Below are 25,944 nucleotides of genomic sequence, written 5' to 3' on the forward strand. Positions count from 1 at the left end.
GGGTCCACAGCTTTCAACAGATTTTCAAAAGGGCATATAGCCTTCAAAAAAACCCTTAAACAGCAAATAATTTAAAGTACTATAAAACCAAACACAACCACACAAAATCTATGGAATACAGCAAAAGCAGTCCTAAGAGGGAAGTTCATAGAGATATAGGCCTTCCTCAAAAAAACAAGAAAAATCTCGGGGACTTCCCTGGCGGTCCAGTGGTTAAGATTCTGCGCTTCCACTGCAGGGGGCGTGGATTCAATCCCTGGTTGGGAACTAAGATTCCACATACTGTGCGGCGCAGCCAAAAAAAAAAACAAACAAAGAAAAACCCAGAAAAATCTCAAATAAACAATCTAACCTACTACCTATGAGAATTAGAAAAAGAACAAACAAAACCTAAAGTCAGCAGAAGGAAGGAAATAATAAAGTATTATAAAACCAATTCCAAATGTTTATTTTAAAAAATTAGCTACACAGTAAAATGTAGTACACAAAGCTAAGCCCCCCCACAAAAAAAAAAAGAAAGAAAGAAAAAAAACAATAATAGGACTTCCCTGGTGGTACAATGGTTAAGAATCTGCCTGCCAATGCAGGGGACACAGGTTCGAGCCCTGGTCTGGGAAGATCCCACATGCCACGGAGCAACGAAGCCTGCGACCCACAACTGCTGAAGCCCACGCACCCTAGAGCCCGTGCACTGCAACCACTGAGCCCATGCGCCACAACTGCTGAAGCCCGCAGGTTCTAGGGCCTGCATGCCGCAACTACTGAGCCCGCGTGCTGCAACTACTGAAGCCCATGCGCCTAGAACCCGTGCTCCACAAAAGGAACCACCGCATTGAGAAGCCCACGCACCGCAATGAAGAGTAGCCCCTACTTGCCACAACTAGAGGACGCCCGTGCACAGAAACAAAGACCCAATGCAGTCAAAAATAACCAATAGATTTGCCTTTAAAAACAACCACCCCCCAAAACCCAACAACAACAAAAACAAAAACACAACACAAAAAACAAAACCAAAAAACCCTTCCTTAACTCTGATCCCAGAATAATAATAATAAATCAATAAAGGCAAATGTACCATAACTTTGCCTCCTTTAAGTGGCACATTACATTGTCCATTGTATTCTCCCTAAAGAACTAAAAGATCTGCAGCCTCCACCTTGATAAACTCTGCTATCAGGATCAGAGAATAAAATAATTCCTCAACGGTCCTTCCCATAAGCTTCCCTGGGTAGTTCCACCTCTACCCTTCAATACAACACATTAAAAGGCATCATACAACTGTTGACAGCAAAACTAAACTTTAATATCTTACATCTTACTTTAAAACATGGAACCCATGGAAAATTCACCACTGTAACTAGAAATAAGCTAAACACTCTTGGAGCTTTTTCTGAACAAATCTGTATTGTTTCTACAAGTAATAACATATTGCCCTTACAAGTCCCCCAAGAAGTTAACTTGCTATAGATTTGTATCCTTTTGGCTAACGTCCAACATTCAAAGATTTTTACTAAAAGAGCTCTTCTAAATAAGAATAATGTTGGGATTCCCCTGGTGGCATAATGGTCAACAATCTGCCTGCCAGTGCAGGGGACACGGGTTTGATCCCTGGTCTGGGAAGATTCCACATGCCGTGGAACAACTAAGCCCATGTGCCACAACTACTGAGCCTGTGCTCTACAGCCCACGTGCCTAGAGCCTGTGCTCCGCAACAAGAGAAGCCACCGCAGTGAGAAGCCTGCATACCACAATGAAGAGTAGACCCCGCTCACCCCAACTAGACAAAACCCATGCGCAGCAATGACGACCCAATGTAGCCAAAAGTAAATAAATAAAAAATAAATTAATTTAAAAAATAAATAAGAATAATGTTACAAAATAAAGCTAAAGTACATGTTACAAATGAAGGGGAGAATAGATACATCGTTTTGAATATAGCCATTATCATAAGTACTAGAAAATGTGTATGAAAAGGTGTTAAAAAGCCTCTAGACGCAGAATCTTTGCTCTGTGAGATCCAGCTGAATTCCACTTTCATAATATTTTGATTAAAAAAAATAATAAGACCCAGATTCTTTTCTACCTGGCATCTAGAACTATCATAATCTAATATTATCATAAAAGCAAGTTTTAATTGCCCTAATTTAATTCTAGTCTAAGAAATTTTTTTTTTTTGGCCACACCACGCAGCATGCAGAACTTCCCCGACCAGAGATCGAACCCATGACGCCTGCAGTAGTCTTAACCACTGAACTGCCAGGGAAATCCCTAAGAAAATATTTTTAACCATCAAGTACATTTTATTAAAGCACTTTCATGCAGATTATATCTCAAGTTTTTGTCAGGCAGATAAAGTAAATAAAGATAAGCTTACCAAAAAAAAATCACTTATCATTCTCCTACACATCAATAACCAAGTGGAGAATATAATAGAAAAAAACACAAAACTGTAATGGCAATTAAAAAAAATTAAAGCATCTAGGAACTAACATAATGAATGTACAAGACCTTTTTAGAAAAAAGTAAAGCTTTAATAAGGATATTATAATTGGATACTCATGTAATAAAAAAAGGTATCTTGATCCCTACCTCACATCCTGCAGACACACACATAATGGATAGTAAATCTAAATGTAAAAGGCAAAACAATAAAGCTTCTAAAATAATATAGGAGAGTTTCTTCATGATCTTGAATAGGTAAAGAAGACCTTAAAAAATACTATCCAGGGCTTCCCTGGTGGTGCAGTGGTTGAGAATCTGCCTGCCGATGCAGGGGACACGGGTTCGAGCCCTGGTCTGGGAGGATCCCACGTGCCACGGAGCAGCTGGGCCCGTGAGCCACAGTTACTGAGCCTGCGCGTCTGGAGCCTGTGCTCCGCAACAAGAGAGGCCACGATAGTGAGAGGCCCGCGCACCGCGATGAAGAGTGGCCCCCGCTTGCCACAACTAGAGAAAGCCCTCGCACAGAAACGAAGACCCAACACAGCCATAAATAAACAAATAAATACTTAAAAAAAAAATGACTCCCTTCTTAAAAAAAAAAAAATACTGTCCATAAAGAAAAAAAAAAGACAAACTGGACCAAATTAAAATTAAGAGCCTCTATTCATCAAAAGCCACCATTAAGAGAGTAAAAAACAAGGGAATTCCCTGGCAGTCCAATGGTTAGGGCTCCACGCTTCCACTGCAGGGGGCACAGGTTCAATCCCTGGTTGGGGAACTGGAATCCCACATGCTGCACGGCGTGGCCAAAAAATTTAAAAAAAAAAAAAAAGAGAGTGAAAAACAAGCCACAAACCAGATGTTTTAATACATATATTTGATAATGACTCATATCCAGAATACCTAAAGAAGTCCTATATATGAATAAGACAATTAAACCAAAAAAATGGGCAAATACTTAAACAGGCACTTCATGATAGAAGAATGGTCATCAACTTACAAAAAGGTGCTCAATTTCATTAACACCAGGAACGTGCAGACTAAAACCATAATATGATATCACTATACACTCATCAAAATGGCTAAAAAACAAAAGAGAAAAAAGCAAGTGTTGAAAAAGATGTGGAACAACTAGAACTCTCATATACCACTAGTGGAATTATAAATCAGTATAACCATTTTGGAAACCTTTTGGTAGTATCTACTAACGCTGAGTACAGGCAAACTAAAGCTGAGTACAGACAAACCCCATAACTGAGCACTTCTAGTCATATGCTCAACAGAAATGCATACACTAAAAGACATTTACAAAAATGTTCATAGCAGCACTATTCTTAGTGGTCCAAAACAGGAAAAAACCCAAATATCCATCAACAGTAGAATGGGTAAATTGTGATATATTCATACAATGGAATACTACAGAGACTCAACTATATACAACAGAATGGATGAATCTCACAATGTTTAGTGAATGAAGCCAGACTCAAGTATATACTGCATAATTTCAATTTTATAAAGTTCAAAATTAAGCTAAATAGAAATCAGGACAGTGGTTATATAGGAGAGGGGGGAGAGGAATAGATAATGACTGGGAGGGTAGGCAAAGGTGGCTTCTAGAATTCTGATGTTTTTTGATCTGGGTGCTGCTTACAGAAGTGGGTTTACTTTGTGAAATCACTCAAGGTGTACACGTACAATTTATATACTTTATGTATATTACATCAATTAAAAGTTTAGATGAGAAAGAAAAAGGAAAACCTACTGGATTCTAGATTTCAGAAGCAGCAGAAATATAAATCAAAAATTTTAATTTAAAAAATCACTAAAAGGGGGACTTCCCTGGTGGTCCAGTGGGTAAGACTCCTCACTCCCAATGCAGGGGGCCCGGGTTCAATCCCTGTCGGGGAACTACATTCCACATGCACGCTGCAACTATGAGTGCATGCCGCAACTAAGTAGTCCTCACGCAGCAACTAAGGATCCCGCATGCCGCAACTAAACACGGCACAACAAAGATCCTGCGTGCTGCAACTAAGACCTGGCGCAGCCTAAATAAATAAATAAATATTAAAAAAATAAAAAATAAAAGCAACTTGTTCCAAAAAATTATTTAAAAAAAAATTTTTTTTAAATCACTAAAAGGTATGTGGAATCTAAAATGACACAAACGAACTTATCTATAAAACAGAAACAGACTTACAGACATAGAGAACAGACCTGTGGTTGCCAAGGGCAGGGGGAGGCATGGATTGGGAGTTTGGGATTATTAGATACGAACTATTATAGTATATAGAATGGATAAACAACAAGGTCTTGCTGTATAGCACAGGGAACTATATTTAATATCCTGTGATAAACTATAAAGGAAAACAATATGAAAGGAATTATATATATGTCTTACTGAATCACTTTGCTGTACAGCAGAAATTAACACATTGTAAATCAACTATACTTCAATAAAATAAATTTTAAAAAATAAACAAAAATCACTAAAAGGGACATAAATGAAGACCTAAAAAATTGGTGAAATGTTTATGGATGGGATAACTTAGCATTAAGATAACTATCCTCTCTAAGTATGTAAATTTAATGTAACTCCCAGGATTTTTTGAAGAATTAAACTAATGTATTCTAAAACATGTATTGAACAATAAAGGTGCATAAATAGCCAAGACAATCTTGAAAAACAAAAGCAGAGGGGAGTCCTTATCAAATATTATGACATACTACAAACTAATAAAAATAATGTGTTTCTGAAGCAGAAGCAGACACTAATGGGACACTACAGAAACAGACCCACTGATATATAAGTTGAGAAAGAATGGATTATTAATAAATAATTGTTGGGAAAACTGACTCACTATAAGAATAATAACTAAGGTGGCTCCCTACCTTAAATCAAATAAAGGTAAACTCCATATAGCTGAAATACCTAAAAATAAGCTATAAGGCAAATAGAAGAAAATGTAGAAAAATGTCTTTAGGAGCATCTGGTAGAAATGGATGTCTAAAATGAGATTCAAAATGCACAAACCATAAGGTGAAAAACTGAAGGACTAAAAGAATTTGTTCAACAAAGTACAGCATAAACAAAGTTAATGGATGACAGACTTGGGAAAAGATATTTGAAGAGTCAAAAATAGACAAGGGACCAACAACTAGGATACACAAGGAGCTCTTCCAAAAACAAAAAAAGGCAGAAATCCAATGGAAAATTGGGTGAAGATCATAAATAAGCAATTCACAAAAGTAGAAACTCAATTGGCTAACAAGTATATGAAGAGAAGCTCAACCTCAATTAGTAAAGAGAAGTATAAATTAAAACAAACCCCAAAACATAAAATACCCCTTTATAGCCATCACATTGGCAGGTACTTTAAAATATTAGATAATACCAGTTGCTGGTGAGGCCATGGAGGAAACAGGAATTCTTGTGTACTGTCAGAGGTAGGGCAAATTGTTACAGCTATTCTGGGGAGCAATTTGGCAGTATTTAGTGAAACTAAGTGTATGTGTATACCCTATAATCTAGCAGTCCACTCCTGAAAATACTTCCCAGAGAAACCCTTGCATATGTCCAAAAGAGGATCAATGAGGACATTCATCATATAAACAGAAGGACGTGAGAAGCAACCAATGAGCTCATCAGTAGGAGAAGGGTCTGTAAACATGGTAGATCCATACCACGGATTATGCTGCAATTAAAAGCAATCAATTACACATAAATACAGCTACATGAATAGATGTATAAAATCAGCAATGAAAGAAAATTAAGAAAAAGAATGAGACCTATAATAACAGTACTATCATGTAATTAAAAAGCACAAATTTTTTTAAACATTGTTTCACAGCAAATTGATGCAGTTTATACTCAACTGCATCTTTTCTTTTTAATTTTTATTGGAGTATAGTTAGTTTACAATGTTGTGTTAGTTTCAGGTGTACAGCACAGTGAATCAGTCACACATATACATATATCCACTCTCTTTTTTTTAGATTCTTTTCCCATATAGGTCATTACAGAGTATTGAGTAGAGTTCCCTGTGCTATACAGCAGGTTCTTATTAGTTATCTATTTCATATATAGTAGTGTGTATATGTCAGTCCCACTCTCCCAATTTATCCCTCCGCCACCACCTTATCCCCTGGTAACCATGAGTTTATTTTCTACATCCGTGACGCTACTTCTGTTTTGTACATAAGTTCATTTGTACCCTTTTTTTTTTATATTCCACATATAAGCGATATCATATGTTTGTCCTTCTGTGTCTGACTTACTTCACACAGTATGACAATCTCTAGGTCCATCCATGTTGCTGCAAATGGCATTATTTTGTTCTTTTTTATGGCTGAGTTATATTCCATTGTATATATGTACCACATCTTCTTTACCCATTCCTGTTGATGGACATTTAGGTTGCCTCCATGTCTTGGCTATTGTAAATAGTGCTGCAATGAACACTAGGGTGCATGTATACTTTTGAATTATGGTTTTCTCTGGGTATATGCCCAGGAGTGAGATTACTGGGTCATATGGTAGTTCTTTTTTTTTTTTTTTAACTTTATTTATTTTATTTATTTATTTTTGGCTGTGTTGGGTCTTCATTGCTGCACACGAGCTTTCTCTAGTTGCAACGAGCGGAGGCTACTCTTTGTTGTGGTGCACAGCTTCTTACTGTGGTGGCTTCTCTTGTTGTGGAGCATGGGCTCTAGGTGCACGGGCTTCAGTAGTTGCAGCACGCAGGCTCAGTAATTGTGGCTCGCGGGCTCCAGAGCACAGGCTCAGTAGTTGTGGCACACGGGCTTAGTTGCTCCAGGGTATGTGGGATCTTCCCGGACCAGGGATCGAACCCGTGTCCCCTGCACTGGCAGGCGGATTCTCAACCACTGCGCCACCAGGGAAGCCCCGATATGGTAGTTCTACTTTTAGATTTTAAGGAACCTCCATACTATTCTCCATAGTGGCTGTACCAATTTACATTCCCACCAACAGTGTAGGAGGGTTCCCTTTTCTCCACACCCTCTCCAGCATTTGTTGTTTGTAGATGGCCATTCTGACCAGTGTGAGGTGATACCTCATTGTAGTTTTTTGTTTTTTTTTTTAAATTTTTATTTATTTATTTATTTACTTATGGCTGTGTTGGGTCTTCGTTTCTGTGCGAGGGCTTTCTCTAGTTGTGGCAAGCAGGGGCCACTCTTCATCGCGGTGCGTGGGCCTCTCACTATCGCGGCCTCCCTTGTTGCAGAGCACAGGCTCCAGACGCGCAGGCTCAGTAATTGTGGCTCACGGGCCCAGCTGCTCCGCGGCATGTGGGATCTTCCCAGACCGGGGCTCGAACCCGTGTCCCCTGCATTGGCAGGCAGATTCTCAACCACTGCGCCACCAGGCAAGCCCCTCATTGTAGTTTTGATTTGCATTTCTCTAATAATTAGTGATGTTGAGCACCTTTTCACGTGCTTAAAAAGCACAAGTTTTAAAAGCATACGTTATATAAGTCAGACAGAGAAAGACAAATACTGTGTTATCACTTATATGTGGAATCTAAAAAATAAATGAATTAATACAACAAAACTGGAACAGACTCACAGATATAGAGAACAAACTAGTGGTTACCAGTGAGGAGAGGGGAGAGGAAGGGGCAAGATAGGGGTAGGGGTTTTAGAGATACAAAATACTGTGCATAAAATAAATAAGCAATAAGGATATATTATGCAGTGATTATTTTATAATAACTTTAAATGGAGTATAATCTATAAAAATATTGAATCACTATGTTGTACCCCTGAAAGTAATAGCAAATCAACTATATTTCAATAAATAAAAAATAAATGAAAAATGATAATAGCAGACAAATAAAAATAATTAAAAGCACATGTACAAAGCAACACTGTACAATTTATAAAGACATATACATATTTAAGAAGATATACATCAGTGAGTGCCAGAGGGTTTGTGGGGTAGGAAGGGAGAAGGGGGAATCACTATGAAGGGGAAAAGAAGTAAAATAAGTAAAGTAAAATGAGAGAGGCCTTGAACAGCCCATCGATGACATTATTCTGAGAACTGATTAGAAATTTTGAGTAATTCAACTCCCTGTTGTTTAGGTCCCCTTAAAAAAGCTCACTCTTCTTATGAACCAAGTTACAATAATATAAATTAACCTACAAATAACGGAAGTGCTCAGTCAGCCTTCTACTGATAACTTTAACCTGCCCTAGTTATGTCTAAAGAGAAACTTGATGTTAATACAGATTTCACAGCTTCTCAACATCCATATTCCTGGAAAGATAAGAGAATTTGTATATGCTTCCATGTGAGTCCTTGTGATTCATTCACGTTGTAGTTTAAGTTTCCTTTCAATCAATCCAAGAAGGAGCAGTGTGACCAAGCAAAGCAGGTTCCAAAGGCAGGAAGCAGAAGCAATATGATGCTATGGAAGTACCTTTCTGAACAGTCCCTTCTGCTGTTGTAAGGCTTTGGGGCAACCCTTCAATGTAGGTGGTTGGCAACAAGTCTGCTGAGAGAGGCTGACCTTGGAGCTTTTGCAGTCTCTCTTGTACAGCACTGGTCAGGTCTACATAAGCCTCATCAATGCTGGCACGTTCAATCGCAGCAAAACGAGACATTACCTCCATCACTTCCACACTGGCTTCCCGGTACCTAAGAGCATGAGAGCACAATATACTCACACACATACAGAGCAAGGCAAGGATGCTCTATTGCAGTAGTTGGTGTTCTTTCACAGACTCTTAAGTAAATCACTCCAAGGTATTTTTAAGAATATTTGATAAACTAAGTATACATATGTTTCTGCAAATCATATTTTTATTTTTATAACCTGGCATCTCAGGTTAATTATTAAAATAATAATTTTAAATTACCAAGTCTTTATTAATAACTCTCTGGTCTACAAACTTATTCCTAAATTTTCTAAAACTGCCTTTGTTCATTATTTGATGAAGATTTTAAGAGTAAAATAAATGATCCAGTTTTAAGTTGGTGGCATGAGGCTTTTCAAAATCACACTCTGAAGTCAACTATATTTCTGGGAAGTCACATTGTCTTTCCCAGCATAAAATTCTATTCAATACAACATAGCATATATCCATTAGCTGAATTCATTCTACTTTAGGGTTACAGTATTAATCTTCAGTCAAATCTGTCTTCTTTTCTGGCAATAATCCCAATGTGAGGTTGGCTATGACACTCCACCTTTAGACTTCTAATTGATAGGTGAATTCAGGAATATCTCAAGTCCCAAGTCAAAGCATGATCCCTACACACACCACCCCACACAGTATAGTGTACTGTGAGAACGTGGAGATCTGAAAAAATTGAATCCTCAGTCTTCCAGTTCCTAACTGTGTGAACTTAATTTAACCTCTCTAAATTGGTCCCTCATCTGTGTGTGTGTGGGGGGTGGGGGGGTGGATAATACTAGAACCTTCCTTATAACAATGTGAGATTTAAGAGACACTGCCAATGAAGAATTTAACACAGTGCCTGGCATACGACATATGCTCACTATACACTAGCTATTAGGATTATTATAATGACTGGGGCTTGTATCTACCTCTAACTTGGCTATGCCTATACTAATGCCTCCCATTCCAAGGCTAACTTTCTAAAATCTGGGCAGATAGCTCAGTTCAAAAACAGAGAAATTAAGCTTCTTTGGGACTGTTCAATTCTGGCAAATAATTCTAGATATTGCACTAGAATGTGAGTTTGACTCAGCCTTCTCTGGAAAAATTCTTATTAGTTTCACAGTCAATTTAATTACTTCAAACACTTCAGACTTTTGGCCTGAGAACATGGGAAGTGGAATTAAGTTTTAATTATAACAACCAATTTTTAAATAATTAAGGAACTGAAAGGGTATTAAGGGTAGCAATTATTATAGGTAATAATGATTCTGAACTGTTCCTAAAACGCAATACTAAAATCTGTTTTCATTCCACACTGAAAATTTAGCTGACTAAAGGGAACTTTTTCAGATGTTATTTACATAAAACAAATTAGAAACATGAGTTCCTAGCCTCATGAAATGCTTCCAACTCTTCCATTCCCCTTAAACGAGCTTTTCTTCTTACTTGGTGAGGTTAGCTTTTCCATGGGTCTCACGAACTTGTGCCAGTAGAAGATCTGGACATAACTTCTTAGCATCATCTGCCCACATGTTTCTAGTGACCCCAAATGCACGAGCTTCGTAACTTACTGCAACGATTCTAAGGTTAGGAAAAAAGGGGAACAGAAAAATATTACAGGATCACAAGCAAAAATAATTAAAACTTAACATGATGAATAGGTTATAAACATAATAGTAGAAACTTTTTGGTCACTGATGCTACTATTCAGTCTCAAACACAGCAGTTCAGAACCCTCAAAAACAGGACCTAGCATAGTGCCATGTATTCTTATAGATTAAAACAGTAGTTGAGAGTTACAACAATAACTATGACACATACCCACCACCCTTCCATGATTTGTACTGTACAACTGCACAAGGTTTATTCCTCAAATAAGGATTTTGCCGCTGTTCCACTTGAACAAAAAAACAGTCCATGTCCACTAGAGTAACTACCCGGTCTTGTCCATTAGCCATTTTTCTGTAAGACAATATTTTATGGACAGTTAGAAAGGATATTGAATAAAAAGTATCAAAGAAAATTTTATTTCCATTCTTCCATTGTTGAATTACCATAAGCATGGGAACATGGAAACGAACAATAATGAAACAGGCATTTTCATTTACTGCTGGCAGGAAAATAATAAACTGATACAACTTTAGAAAGGTAATAAATATTGAAAGCTTTAAAGAATACCCATCCCCCCAAAGAACTGAACACTTCACAAAAGAAGATATACAAATAGTCAACAGGCACATGAAAATGGCTCAACATCATTAGTCATAGGGAAATGCAAATTAAAACCACAATGCACGTCAATGGAGGGATAAAGTCAACAGTTAATCTAGTTGACAGACAAATCTCAAATATAAGTTCAGGGAAAAGAGAAGCAGAAAATGATATATAATATCAAAGCATTCATGTGAATTTTAAAAACTTTTTATTTTGAAATACTTTTACACTTACAGAAAAGTTGCAAATATAGTAGGGTTCTCCTATACCCAGTTTCCCCTAATGCTAACATTTTATACAGCACAATTATCAAAACTAAAGAATGAACATTAGTATAATATTCACACTACAAACTTTACTTGAATTTTACCAGTTATTCCACTAATGTTCATTTTTGGTTCCAGAATCCAGCTTAGGATCCAGTCTTAGTCATCACGTCTCCTTAGTCTTCTCCAATCTGTGACACTTCATATGTTTTTCATGACCTTGACACTTCTGAAGGGAACTACTCAGTTGCTTTGAGAATGTCTCTCAGTTTCGGTTTGTCTGACGTTTTCTCTTGATTAGACTGAGGTTATGCATTTTTAGCAAGAATATTATGGAAGGGTTCTGCTTTTCTCAGTGTATCATGTTGGGAGGTTCATGATGTCACTGTGTGTTAACACTGGTGATGTTAAGCATATCATTTAGTTGAGATAGTGTTTGCTAGGTTTCTCACTGTAAAGCTACTATTTTTTCCTTTCTTAGGAGAGATACTTTGAGACTATGCAAATACCCTATTTCTCCTCAAACTTTCAACCACTAAGCACCCATCAGTGGATCTGGCCTGTCACAATTACTTTGTGATGTTCTAAAGGTGATTATCTACCCATTCATGTAAATTTTTGAAGACAAAAAGAAAACAATACTACATACTATTTGTAGACAGACATATATAAAGGTATGGATGCTAGACTGAAAGAACAAACCTTATACACAGTGAATACGGACTAACGTTTTCATTTAACATTGTTAGAAATCTAAAAGAAGGATTCAGTAAACTAAAGCAGTGGTTCTGCAAACTTTGCTACAGATTAGAATCACCTAGGAACCTTTAATACTATTGATTTCTGGCTTCTACCACCAGACATGTAACTTAATTGGTATGGATGTGACCTGGCCATCATGATTTTTAAAAGCTCTCTCTAATAAGCTCTCTCTCTCTCATGATTTTTAAAAGCAGAGATTGAAAACCACTGACTTAAGGTAAATAAGATATTTGTGGAAACACAGTAATTCATGATTTAAATATGAGAGAACACAGGTTATACAGTTGAGTAAGCACTCAACTGTATTCTTTTTTTAAAAAAGTGTCAAAAATTAACATTCACCTTGAAAAAAGTGTCATGCAACTACAAAGCTGGAAGATTAGGGGAAAGAAAATGATGAATTCAAAAAATCAGAGTATTCAAGGCATTAATTCCTTACAAATTCCACTCACCTAAAACAGGCAGAACGTAAACTTTAAACATTTATAAGTTAAAACCATAACATGTCAGAAATCACTTTACCTTGAAGTGGCTTTTGTACAGTCCTGGAACAGATAACGCCAGATTAAAAACAGTAAATGCATTGTCACACACACACACCCAGGTAAGTACCATATTAGATACAAACACTAGAAGTGGAGTATGAACAGGGAGCAGTGATTTAAGTACAGCAAACATTTCCTAAATATACAAAACCAAAACGGATATTCAGATTTTAACTGTTTTAGTTTTCAGTTTATGTATTTTGCTGGAGAAAGCAAGGGTTTTTTAAAGATGAAAAATGAAACATACTCTCTGCCAAAACCCTCCCTTGGGAATAAGGATTACAATATTTTGAAGTCATATAAATATTATATATATATATGATATACATATATATATTTCATATATATGATATATATAGCACTTCAAATGATCAAAACTGTACAAACCTTCGGTATTTGCAATTATTCATCATTAACGATCTCGATTTACCCCAATTTTTACAAAACAAGTTTGGTGCCAATCAGGTGATAACACACCCCAGGAAAATACGTACAAGTGAAGAGGGAGGTTTAAGAGCTACCATTTTTTTTCCACAAGAAAAATCCTCTTAAGAGGCAATACCAGGGCCTTTTCTCTCTGTGAGCAAGTATTTCTATTTCATGTGATTTTGGCCCAATGTTGTCCCCAGTCACTGCTATATTATACAACCAATAGCCAAGGCAACATGAAAAGTCTAAAAACAGAGATACCGAACGGTTCTAAATTCTCTTACCAATGTGACAACACTTGGCAAAACCGCCACCAGCGGACGCCACCGATGCTGGGCTCGGTGTCCACTGGAAGGACGATGAAGTGGTCTTGAATATCCGTCCCCTTTCCGGGAACGGATCAGTCGGTTTCGAGAGAGATTTATTCCCGGCAACGAAGGAGAAAAGGACTTAGGCGCGCAGACGATCCTCGCCCTGGCAGCAGCCGGCACAGCCAAGCAGGTCCAGCCTTAGCCACCGAGATCTGCGCACAGCCTTCCCGACAATTATACGGCGCGCGCGCCGCCGAGGGCCGTTGACGCGCCTGCGCACCGCGGCCCCTAAGTCTCTCGCTCCGCCCACCAAGGAGCAACCGTCAAAAGGAAGTCGCCACTTCCGCGGGCGCATGCGTACTGGACGGTCGGGCGCGTGCGCAGCGCTGGCTTTTTCCCGGCTGGGTCTTCTGCGGCTAACGCTCCTCCTCCCGCTCCCCACCGTCCTCCTTCAGCCCGCCGCGGCCGGGTACCAGCGTGTGGTCCCGCCAACGGAGCGGTCCGTGCCTAGTGCTTCCGGGACGTCCATGGTGCGCGCTTGCGGCGCGTGGCACTAGTCATGTCGATGGATCAAGTGAACGCGCTGTGCGAGCAGCTGGTGAAAGCGGTGACGATCATGATGGACCCCAGCTCCACCCAGCGCTACCGGCTAGAAGCCCTCAAGGTAGCTGGAGTCTGTCGCCCCGGGCCTGCTCCGAGACCCTCCCCCAGCCGTACCGGCGCAGCCCACGATCCTGGCCGTCTCCCGCCCACGCGGCCCCTGGACCTCGGTCCCCAACCCCTGGGGGCCCTCTCCTCGCCGCTTTCCGCGCCTCTTACCACTCCCCGTCTTCTGTGCTCGCCGCGCCTGCCCTTCTCCCGGGACGCTCTCGTCCCTAGCTCTCTGTGGCCGTCTCATCGCACCACCACTTCCCACTGCCCTCTCCTCCCCCCTCGCCACTTCTGTTTACTCTTCTCCGTACCACGACCCCCTCCACAGCCGGCTGCACCCACTTTATTCCCTCAAACCCCACATCCCTGCATCCCCTCGCCTTCCCGTGGCGCACGTGTCCAACCCGTCCCCAACACCGGCCACATTCTTTATAGTCTACGCTGCACTAAACGTTTCCTTGCTGACCCACTCCTGACCCGCCCTAACCGAGCTCCAGCCCCTCTAGTGCCCCTTTACTTAACACTCTTACACCTCTCCATAACCCACTTCTGTGTCTTGGGTATTTCTGGCCTAATTCTCACCCCACCCCCCCATGTTTTTTATTGTGTGATATTCTTAGGCTGTTTTGCGCAAAGATGAACTTCTACCACTTACTTTGCATTTTAACAAGGGTCTTTTGGTTTCCTGAAAGTAGTTTTCTTGACTGTCGGATGCTCTGCTACCGGGACTGATTCTTGTGGTGTAATTTGGGAATGCTAATACAAAACCAATGGGGATGCTAATACAATTCGAGTTTATTCCCCCATCAAACAATGTATGTGGGCTGTGAGAAATGACCTCTAGGAAGAAATATTCGTGCCGTGCGTATTTTAAGAGATGTAACTTCATAAAGTAGAGTGAGCATCACTTGGAGGAAACTTTACAATATATAGATGTATGCCACAGGATTTGGAATCAGAAATATTTGGGTTCTGTTAGTTTGTCTTTTACTATGAAATATTAAAGATAGACACAAAAGTAGAATGCTGCAATGGTCTTGTGTATACCCATCACCTAAACTCAGCAGCTGTAAAGATTTTACCACATTTGCTTTATCCCTCCCCCCACCAAAGGTTTTTAAAGCAAATCCTAGAAATTGTCATTTTACCTGTATACTTAAGGGGTGTATCTCTAACAATTTTTTACTCATTTATGTCAAATTTAGTTTTTCTAACACTAATTGGCCATTGCATGGGAAATCTGGAACTATCAAAGTGAAAGGAATGTTTATCAGTTATTTATTCATATAATATTGATCTAGATTTTGCAGCTTAAAAATATAGCTCAGGTTGGCGTTGAAGATGAAGTTTTTTTTTTTTAGTCTTTACACTTTCTTGGCTCCTAAGGGAAACACTAACTTTTCTTCTTTTCAGTTTTGTGAGGAGTTTAAAGAAAAGTGCCCTATATGTGTCCCCTGTGGCTTGCGGTTGGCTGAGAAAACACAAATTGCCATTGTCAGACATTTTGGCCTTCAGATCCTGGAACACGTTGTCAAGTAAGGAGATTTTGGACCTTACCACTCAAGTGTGTGAGAGAGCAAATCTTTATTTCTTGTATAACTCATAGAGGTAATGTTTAGGTGAGTAGAAAAGAGCAATCCCCAGGGAGAAAGGAATGATTCCTGAGAGGTTATCACAACCTCACGGGAGCTCTCATTCGGAACTTAACCTTTCTCAAGTTTCTTCATCTGTGTAAAGTGCATGGTACATACTAAGCATTCTGCAAGTATTAGCTCATAGTCATTTAGCTAGCATTTATTGAGCTCCTAATATATGCCAGCAGACCTCAGAGTTTTTTTAGAATAATGCAGTGTATAGGTAAATGAATCTCTGATTAGGCAACATGTCTTTAATTTCTTTTCTTTTCTTCTTTTCTTTTTTAAGTTTGCGTGTGAATGGCAAATTCTAAGCAAGATTATGTGAGAATAACTGAAAACCCTTCCTAACTTGAGTCTCCTACTCCCAGTGCCTATCAGAAGAATCAGCTTTTAACATTTAGCCACAGTTTTTCTGGAATTGTGCTATTCCCTAAGCCAGTTCAGAAAGGAAGTTAGTATTTTCAAATTCTATTTTCTGAAAATCAGCTACATTGTTGCAGTTGTCCCAGGTATATATTTGCTTTTGGTCTGTCAGTAAAATCAAGGGGAAAAGCTCATCTGTGCACAGATCCTGTGTTGATTCTAATTAATGGACTGCTGCCTATATAAAACTCTTTTTTTCTGTTAGCATTTTGGTTAAATGTGGACTGTTTCTGTCCATTCTTTGAAGGATACCAAAATCCAAAGTATAGTTTCTTAATGAAATCACCAGCATAATTTTAACACAGGAATCAAAGCTAATCTCCTCTGAAGAGAAGACTTCTAATTTGGTTCTGTTGACTTTATGCATTTTGGTGGCCAGGTTTCGGTGGAACAGCATGTCTCGATTGGAGAAGGTCTATCTGAAGAACAGTGTCATGGAGCTGATTGCAAATGTAAGGAATGGTTGGTTGGAAGACTTGTGTTTCCGAGGTGGTTTAGACAAAGTGTGACTTTTCCAATGTAGCATTTGTGTGAAAATTCACTGCTTCTGCATAGGTCAAACAGCATGCTTTATATAATATTAAATGTTACCTTCAAGATAAAAAGAACCACCATCACTAGAAATCACAGTTCATCACATTTCTCTTACTGGATTTAATTAATCCCGTATGTGTTGACTTCTGTTTTTAAAATTATGAAGACAGGGCAGAGAGATTAAACATTTTCAGCAAATGAGTAAGAGTCTTAGATTAATCAATTCTAAATTAGATTACACTTTGCTATTTGTTTCCTTTTATTCTAAAGTGAATTACTTTATGATATTAGCAATAAAAAATATGCTGAATGCGTTTGTTTCAGGTGTTAGAATATGACTTTGAACATGTTTAGAATCCATAGCCTTTTATGTCCTGTTTCACAAAGGGCATGAGCAGGGGAATTCACACCCCTTTACGTCCCCAAAGTCTAGTGTCGTTAATAGGGAAAAAAAAAATTCCCTTCAAAATTATTAACTTAGCTAGCTAAGGATTTGTATTTTATTAATTCTGGGGAAACTTGATAGAAGTCATAATTCATTAGTCTTGATATCAAACTTCAGAAGAGAGTCCCAGTAATGGTCTTTCTGTATCTTCTAATACTAGAACTATTGGTAAAATATTTAGTTGCTCCTTATTGTCCCACTTTATCAGCCTCTCAATGTGTTCCTTACTTCCATACTTTTCCACCCTGGCCCTCTTACAAAATGAAAACAATCAATATGAGAGTCTCTTCAGTTTGTAAAGGAGAAGAGCAGTTATGTCTTCCTTGCTCCATGAGACAGCCATTTTATTAGCCAATGCAACCCTCTGTTAAGCATTAAGTGGGAAGGATGATTAGTGAGAATTCAGGACAGGTGACTCAGATATGGAGAACAGGTTTGTTTATTCTGTTTAGTTTAAAAGTAGGCCTGCTCATGAGTTTCGTACACTTTTACAGCCCAATTTTTTCCCTTGAATTCAGTCTTGCAGACCTCTTAATATCTCTTATACTTTTTCAGGGAACACTGAACATTTTGGAAGAGGAGAACCATATTAAAGATGTTCTGTCTCGAATTGTAGTAGAAATGATCAAGCGGGAGTGGCCACAGCACTGGCCTGACATGCTAATAGAATTGGACACTCTTTCCAAACAAGGGGTATGTAGTACAGCTGTATCAATTCAGGTTTTTGTTTTTGTTTGCTCTTCAGGGTTTTTTTGGTTGGTTTGTTTGTCTTGTCAGCAGAAAAGAGCCTTTGGTCATACTTATAATGAAAAACATATTTCGGTTTCATTTAACTACCTTCTCTCTATTGGTATAGGAAACACAGACAGAATTAGTGATGTTCATCCTTTTGCGACTGGCAGAGGACGTAGTGACCTTTCAGACGCTACCTCCTCAAAGACGAAGGGATATCCAGCAAACATTAACCCAGAACATGGAAAGAATCTTCACTTTTCTACTTAACACACTTCAAGAAAATGTGAACAAGTACCAACAAGTGGTAAGGGATAAATACCACCTCCCTGAAGTTCTTTTTTCTAACATGAGTGGGTTTGTTTGTTTTTTAAAGTTAATCCTTTAGCAAGAAACTAGGGTGTTCAGTTTAGTAAACGGAATGGCTATTTTATAAGCAAAAAAGAAACAAAGATGACAGGAAAAACTGGAATTAATTTTCTAAGAAGCTCAATTCAATGAGTTTCCATACCTACCAGAAAAAAATAATTCCTTTTATAGTAAGAAAATTCCTAAGAAAATAGTATGAAAATGAAGGTTAATTTCCTTTTTTGTTTGTTTAATTTATTTTTAAAATTTTGGCCATGCCGCACAGCTTGTGGGATCTCAGTTCCCTGACCAAGGATTGAACCCGGGTCACGGCAGTGAAAGCACCGAATCCTAACCACTAGACCACCAAGGAACTCCCTGAAGGTTAATTCTTAATATTTGAAAACCCAGATTCCTGATAGGTCAGGATAGTATCCCTGTTAAATTTCGATGTCCCATTTAGTCTTGGTCCCTTTTGCAGTGGAAACTGTGCCAAGTTTTATTAATCTTGATTACATGATTCCTGGTATTTCTTCCTGATGAGGTTTTTCTTCTGCAGAAAAAGGCAAACCAGATACTGTCTTTCCAATCATTGTCATCTTTAGCAGAGAGCCTTTAGAAGAAGGCCGTGTGAAAGTTAATCTAGTACCGTGGTTCTCAAAAGGAGGGGCGATTTTGCCCCCCAGGTTGTCACAACTAGGGGTTGCTACTGGCCTCTAATGGGTAGAAGCCAGGCACGATGCTAAACATTCTATAATGCCCAGAACAGTCTTCCAAAATAATTTTCTGACCCAAAATGTCAATAGTTTTGAGGTTTCAGAACCCTAATCTAGAATCCTCATACATGCTTATTTCACACAAAAAAAATCATTAAAATTTGGGTTGCCAGGGGTTTTCTACCTCTGACATCTTCCTTAAGTCTATTTTCAGGGAAGCACTAGATACTAACACAAATGATGACAAGGTACTATTGGTGTCAGGGTAGGGAGAAACTCACAATGAATACCTAATATATGCCATATACTTTTTCTTGCTTTACATGTTATTTAATCCTCAAAACAACCCTAAGAGTCAGAAAGTATTGTCTCCATATTATGGATGAGGAAACTGAATTTCAGAGAATAATTATTGAAGATCCCCTAATAAATGATTATAGTGGAATTCACGCCCCATTCTTTTTACCAGAATGGACTCTTTCCCCCAAAATATCTCCCTGAGATTTTACAAAAGAAAATATCAAAGTATTTGCATTTAAAAACCTATGTGTATTGAGTGTGAAAGAGGTTGTTTTCTTTTGGTTTGTTTATTTATTTATTTATTTATTTTTGGCCACGTTGGGTCTTCGTTGCTGCACGGGCTTTCTCTAGTTGCGGCGAGTGGGGGCTACTCTTTGTTGCGGTGCACGGGCTTCTCATTGCAATGGCTTCTCTTGTTGCAAAGCACGGGCTCTAGGCGTGCGGACCTCAGTAGTTGTGGCTCGCGGGCTCTAGAGCGCAGGCTCAGTAGTTGTGGCGCACGGGCTTAGTCGCTCCGCAGCATGTGGGATCTTCCTGGACCAGGGCTCGAACCCGTGTCCCCTGCACTAGCAGGCAGATTCTTAACCACTGTGCCACCAGGGAAGTCCAAAGAGGTATTCTTTTCATTTTCCCCTAGGAGATTTAATCCCTAAGAGACGTGAACAAATTATGAATGCTTCAATGCCCTAGAAATCTAGCCAACATGCCAGAGCAGGGCCGATTGATGATGGTCTGACACAAGTCAGAAGGACATCCACTGGTGTTTTTCTTTAGCCTTGGTGTCCATTATCTCCATCTGTTAAACCAGGCTACCAGGACCAGAGCGCACCAAGGGACATCTCTTGTACCTGAAACTTCTCAGTTTCCTCATAGTTCCTTCTCTGCTTCCATCCCTTCACCTTCCCACCTAGGGAGTAGGCTGAATGGTAAACAAGGATGGGATGAGTAGGCTTACTCTCCCTGTCCCATCACCTGGCTACTGTACTGGTCCCAGGGGGCAGGAGGATAGGATCCGAATGGGGATGCAGGGTTTGTTGGAGGAGATGGTGAAGGCTGGACTTGGCTGTTGTTGCCTGGATCCCTTTCCTTCTTGGGCAGCATCAGTAGATGCTGGTGAGAGGGTTCTACTCATCTCTGCCCCATTAACACTGCTCTTTGACCACTGATGGTGAGGGCTTAATACTTGTTCTTTGTTAGAAAAATTACTTTTTGAAAGTTGAGAAAAGGAATTGTAAAACAAATCCTTTATGATGCTAATGGTGGTAAGTTTTCAAGTACTTCAGGAGTTGTTATTCCTGCTTGTAAAATTATAAATTGTATAATTTACTGAACAGACATTATTTTGGTCTATTTAGCATTTAATATTTTTGTGTTTGTGGTCTTCCTACAGTTATGTCCCTACATACACGGTCATAAATGGTACTCATTTTAATTTTGTTTCTTGCTTTTTTCCATTAACATTACATCATTTCAGTATACCTTTGCCAGTTATAATTTGTCTCTATTTTAATGTAGAAAAAATGCTAATACTTTGATTTAAACTATATTTCTTTCATCACTAGCAATGTTGAGCCTGCTTCATTGTTCATCTGTTAGTTGTATTTCTTTGTAAACTGTGTGTGTTGAAACTGTCTTTGTGGATCTTAATGTTCTAGTAAATTTTGTCATATTGCTGAAACTAAAATAACCCGTCCTCCTTTGGGAGAATGTCAGTTTTGTGTTCTTAGTAAAGTTGTCTTCTTTTCCAAGATTAAAAGTTGAGTATTTGAAAATCATTGTTCAAGGGCCTAGATTATGGGGCTGGAAAGTTATTACATAGCCTTTTGCTCTTTAAAAACATTTAGATCCTTATACTTCTTTTCTTTCAGAAGACAGATAATTCTCAGGAGTCAAAGGTAAGAGCTCTTGGTGGAGTTGGAAGGAGGCTTCTTTGAGGCTTTCAGGTACAGGGATGCATATACCTAGTGGAGGGTGACCTTGGCCTTGGTTTTTTTTTTTTTTTGCTTTTGTTTTTGGCCGTGCCATGCGGCTTGTAGGAGCTTTAGTTCCCCGACCAGGGATCAGACCCATGCTCTCAGCAGTGAAAGCAAGAAGTCCTATCACTGGACCACCAGGGAATTCCCTCAGCCTTGGTTTATTTGATCACTGAGCTATGGTGGAAGGGAGTTAAAATGATAATATCTGAGATTTCTTGAAGGATGTAAAATGGCCACACATGCCAATATAGTCTTACTGATGGGCGTCAAGAATGCCATCATTTGATACATGATTGTGTATCAGAAGAAAACCTTTGAGTTGCCTATCAGTAACAGTTGCATGAGTACATTTTTTTGTTTGTTTTTCTTTTTAGAATTAAAAAGTAGAAGGAGCTCGGGTATAATCACAGCTTTCTTGTCTGTTAGTGAGGCCTTAATGGCTAAAAGTTACTTCTTTTCATGCAGGCCCAAGCAAACTGTCGAGTAGGAATTGCAGCACTGAATACTCTAGCGGGCTACATTGACTGGGTGTCCATGAGTCACATTACTGCTGAAAACTGTAAACTCCTGGAGATGCTGTGCCTGCTTCTGAACGAACAGGAACTTCAGCTGGGAGCAGCTGAGTGTCTTCTCATTGCAGTCAGCAGGAAAGTAAGTTACCACTTCAAACTGACTTTGACAGTCTCTGAGTGATGCATATGTGTGTTTAATTCCATGTTGTGGTGAAAGACATTTAAAGGTTTGGGTTTTTTTGTTTGTTTTTTTGTTTTACTTGACACCAACTTAATTACCTGCCTCCAACCTTTTGGACAACAGTTTGCTGATATCCTAGGAATCCATTGTCAGGATATATAGAGATTTGTAGGGCTACTTGGTTCTTGAAAGAGCTGTGAATCTTGGTACTTCATGCTTAAGAAACTATATAAGCGTAATGTTAAAGTTTAAAACTCACATAGTGTTACGTCAAAGAATTGTAGAAGGTGACTATACTGGCTTTATAGCTGTCTTGGCTAACAAATGGGATTGTGACTCTTTTCTCCATATGAATGTTATTTTCAGATGTAATTTATTTTGCTTTCATATCATCATTATTGCCCAACACATTTTAAAATATAAGTCTTATCCAGATTTGGATTTAAAGAGTTGAGTTTTTTTTCAGTGTTCAGTTAGCCCCAGGGCTATGTGAGAAATTAGGAAGACAGTATATTTGATTATATAGGTATAGAAGTTGTTAGTACTTGGAGGTTTTTAATAACATAGTTTGTATTACCTGTGTTTCCCTAAAATCGGGTCTAGGGCAAGTTGGAAGACCGGAAGCCCTTGATGGTCTTATTTGGAGATGTTGCCATGCATTATATACTCTCCGCTGCGCAGTGAGTATCTTCTTTTCTATGTGTTTTCTAATTTCTTTGTCATTTTTGTATCTCATTTGGATGTATCTGAAGTTCCTATTTGACTCTTGGCAGTCAGTTGACTGTGTTTTTAATAGGAAAATCAGGCACTCTTTTTTTTTTTTTTTTTTTCTTTCATAATTGAGATTTTATTGGTTGTTTTGAGGATCAGTACACAGACATTTCAATTTGTACACAATTCTCAACGTACGTACCAAAAACCTAAAAAATCATGTAGTTGTGATTCTTTTCTGAACAGTTATTCCAGTGACTTTCCAGCTTAAAATTTGGGGGCAAATTTTCCTTCGCAGGATATCAAGTACCAATATCTTCAAATATTGATATGCTGTTACATCGTTAAGTCCCACTAATTCACAATTTAATATCATATACACTACATACTCAAATTGTCAATCGTTCACAGCACATTAACAGTTACTAGAAGAACTGGACTACCACGACCAAAGTTGTTACAGAGTGCACAAAATTGTGCCCAGGAGAGCCAAGATCAAGGGGTGAGTGGTTTGCTTTAGGAAACAATTCTACCAAAAACAACGTGGGAAGAGAAGTAATTTAAAGTGTTTAAGACATTAAATGCACAACTGACTCCAAACTGCCATTTAGTATGCTTTGTATTATAGGATATAAAAGCTACCCTCCATCTGTGGAATGTTAAGCTGACACCCAAGACAATCAAAGCCTCCCATATTCAATATCCCACTATTTTCTGGTTGTACCAAAAAATAAACAACCAGCAAATGATTTCACCTCTTAAAAAAAAGCATTTACACTTAAAAAATGGGATGAGGTGGGATTCCTTCCTTTTTAAAAATGTTTCTAGAGCTACTAAAAAACTTGCATTTACAAAATAGTTGATAAAAATATTCCTCTGGATTGTACAAGAAGGGAAACAGGGACCACTGATAGGACCAGGTGTGTGATATTAATCAGACTTGGCTTCTTTCTCTCCTGCTTCATCAGAAGCTGGGCTCTCCTCATTTTTAGTTTCTCCATTTTCTGCAGGTAAGTCTTCTTTAGTCTCTTGGTTAGCCACTTCAGCCTGTTTTCCCTTTGCTCCCCTTTTCCCTTTTGTTTGCACTTTTTTGTCGGAAGATTTATCCTTTCCTGCCGCCTTCTTTGGCTTCGTTTCCACTTTTGCAGGAGCTGGTTTAGCTGACAACCTCGCCGATCTCCTCTTGGGCTCCTCCTTCGCCGCCCCCTCGGCGGAGCTGACCTTTCTCTTGGGCATCGTGGCGGCGGGGCGGGCGCGTGCCGGGTGCCTGCGGGCCGCGGCGCGCCGAGTGCCTTCGCGAAGCTGGGCTGCCTGGCCGCTGCCGCTCCTCCCGCCGCCCGAGCTGCTGGGACCCGCGGCGGGGGCGGTGGGAAAACCGGATCCAGGCACTCTTAAAGGGACTGTTTCACCTTTTTGAAGATCTTATGCTGTAAATAAGTTGTGGCTGTTGACTCAGCATCCACTCACAGTCACAGTTTTCCACATTCTCCCCAGACAGCTCATCTCCTTGGTTCTCTTTGTCTGCTTTTGATGATCCCTAAGCCTCCTAGTAGCCTTGGTGACTAGGCCAGAGAATGCTCTGATCTGATCAGAGTCTGTCCCAGGGCCTTCCTTGATTGCAGAACTTGAGACACTCCTCCCTCTCTCCTTGTCAAAGTTATCAATGCCTGAAGTGCTGAGGCTCTAGGAAGCAGCAGGAACAATGTGGTCAGTGTGAAATATGTGTATAAATCCTGTAAAAACATTCTATGTCCTGAAATAGTGGCTTCTGCTTATTTTCTTCTAATCGCTCTGAAAAATGTTAAAGCATTTTCTGTTATGTTTTTCTTACCAGGGAGTCAGGTAGAACTGTATTACAGTAGTTGAAACTGTCACAGCACCCATTTTTCTTCAATACTCTTTCTTCACTTTTGGTGCCAGGGACAAATGAAAAGATGTGAGACACAGATATATTACTTAAAATTTCTTACTGTCCATTCTAACATAGCTTTTATGATGGCTCTTTCCTATGGATACTACAGGTCTGTTTTTAAGGAGTCCTGTTAATTAAACTAATAACATGTCTTTTGGGTGGCCACTGTAGTTACTGTTTCCAGGGCCCATTTCTTAGTTCCCTAGAGACTATGACATTCACACTGAGGTGTCCCATCTCCATTTGTGCTACTGGTACTGGTTAGTAAAGCTATGATTCAAACTCAGACTTCAGAGCCTGTACTAGAAACCATGATGCCACGCTGTCCGTCAACATCACTAGAGCCTAGGTCTTTCTTACCCTGAGGCCCATGCTTTTTACGTTATACTGTACTGCCTCCAGAACACGCTAATGTGGCTGCTGTCCACACCAGTCCTTATTAATTCTTGTTAGTGTGAATCGTCCTACATCCTTGTAGGTCAGATCTTGCCACCAAATAATTTTTTTTTTTTAATTTAAAGGGGTATTTGCATTCTAAAATAGCACATAAGTGATTACTGATCTGAACTAAATGACTTGGAGAAATGAGATACCAAGTTATGTTTTTAATACCGTCTTTAAAAAAAGATTTTGTTTTTTTAGAGCAGATTAACGTTCACAACAAAATTCAGGGGAGGGTACAGAGATTTTCCATATATTCCCTGCCCCCACACATGCATAGCCTCCCCCATTATAGCCATCCCCTATCTGAGTGGTACATTTGTTAGAGCTGTTGAACTTACATTGACACATCATAATCATCCAAAGGCCATAGTTTACCTTAGGGTTCACCTTGGTGTTATACATTTTATGGGTACGTTCTCTGAGTTTCAACAAACGTGTAATAACATGTATTCATCATAATAGTATCTTACAGGTTTTTTTTCACTGCCCTAAAAATCCTCTGTGCTCTGCCTATTTATCCCTCCTCTCCCACCCAAACTCCTGGCAACCACTGATCTTTTTACTTTCTCCATAGTTTTGCCTTTTCCAGAATGTTGTATAGTTGTAATCATATAGTGTGTAACCTTTTCAGATTGTTTCCTTTCACTTAGTATCATGCATTTATAGTTCCTACACGTCTTTTCATGGCTTGGTTAGCGCATTCCTTTTTACCACTGAATAATATTCTGTTGTCTGGATGTACCAAAGTTTATTTATCCATTCACTTACTGAAGGACATCTTGGTTGCTTCCAGATTTTTGCAATT

At 39.1% G+C, this 25,944-nt stretch overlaps 3 protein-coding genes across 8 annotated transcripts in view; 1 reads left to right on the forward strand and 2 right to left on the reverse strand.

Moving 5' to 3' along the window:
• POLH (DNA polymerase eta) overlaps nt 1-13,847 on the reverse strand; it is a 30,269-nt gene extending 16,422 nt beyond the window's left edge. The window contains exons 1-4 of one of the 3 annotated variants that reach the window (XM_082414064.1): nt 13,591-13,847; nt 10,912-11,052; nt 10,537-10,671; nt 8,976-9,103 (exon numbers count right to left, since the gene is read on the reverse strand). In XM_082414064.1, the coding sequence (XP_082270190.1) occupies nt 8,976-9,103; nt 10,537-10,671; nt 10,912-11,048 (400 nt within the window). In that variant the 5' untranslated portion in view covers nt 11,049-11,052; nt 13,591-13,847. Of the gene's footprint in view, nt 1-8,885; nt 9,104-10,536; nt 10,672-10,911; nt 11,053-13,590 lie in introns of all 3 variants that reach the window. The other 2 variants (XM_082414063.1, XM_082414065.1) reach the window with 2 other exon arrangements.
• A 165-nt stretch (nt 13,848-14,012) lies between these two features.
• XPO5 (exportin 5) overlaps nt 14,013-25,944 on the forward strand; it is a 48,351-nt gene continuing 36,419 nt past the window's right edge. The window contains exons 1-8 of one of the 4 annotated variants that reach the window (XR_014251066.1): nt 14,013-14,281; nt 15,682-15,803; nt 16,708-16,780; nt 17,863-18,000; nt 18,164-18,346; nt 21,272-21,298; nt 21,845-22,030; nt 22,676-22,752. Coding sequence is in view for 3 of the 4 variants with exons in the window: in XM_082414060.1 (XP_082270186.1) it covers nt 14,177-14,281; nt 15,682-15,803; nt 16,708-16,780; nt 17,863-18,000; nt 18,164-18,346; nt 21,272-21,298; nt 21,845-22,030; nt 22,676-22,752 (911 nt within the window). In the remaining variant the exon portion in view is untranslated. The remainder of the gene's footprint in view (nt 14,282-15,681; nt 15,804-16,707; nt 16,781-17,862; nt 18,001-18,163; nt 18,347-21,271; nt 21,299-21,844; nt 22,031-22,675; nt 22,753-25,944) is intronic. The other 3 variants (XM_082414061.1, XM_082414060.1, XM_082414062.1) reach the window with 3 other exon arrangements.
• LOC309638319 (non-histone chromosomal protein HMG-14) lies at nt 23,064-24,158 on the reverse strand. Its single transcript, XM_082414105.1, has one exon. The coding sequence runs from the start codon at nt 24,017-24,019 to the stop codon at nt 23,714-23,716; it is 306 nt and encodes a 101-aa protein (XP_082270231.1). The 5' UTR covers nt 24,020-24,158; the 3' UTR covers nt 23,064-23,713.

The sequence above is a fragment of the Balaenoptera physalus genome (assembly GCF_965194825.1).
Source record: "Balaenoptera physalus genome assembly, chromosome: 11".
In the NCBI taxonomy this organism is placed as follows: Eukaryota; Metazoa; Chordata; class Mammalia; order Artiodactyla; family Balaenopteridae; genus Balaenoptera; species Balaenoptera physalus.

Coding starts and splice junctions, on each gene's coding strand:
- LOC309638319 (XM_082414105.1), bottom strand. CDS start 24,019: ATGCCCAAGAGAAAGGTCAGCTCCGCCGAGGGGGCGGCGAAGGAGGAG.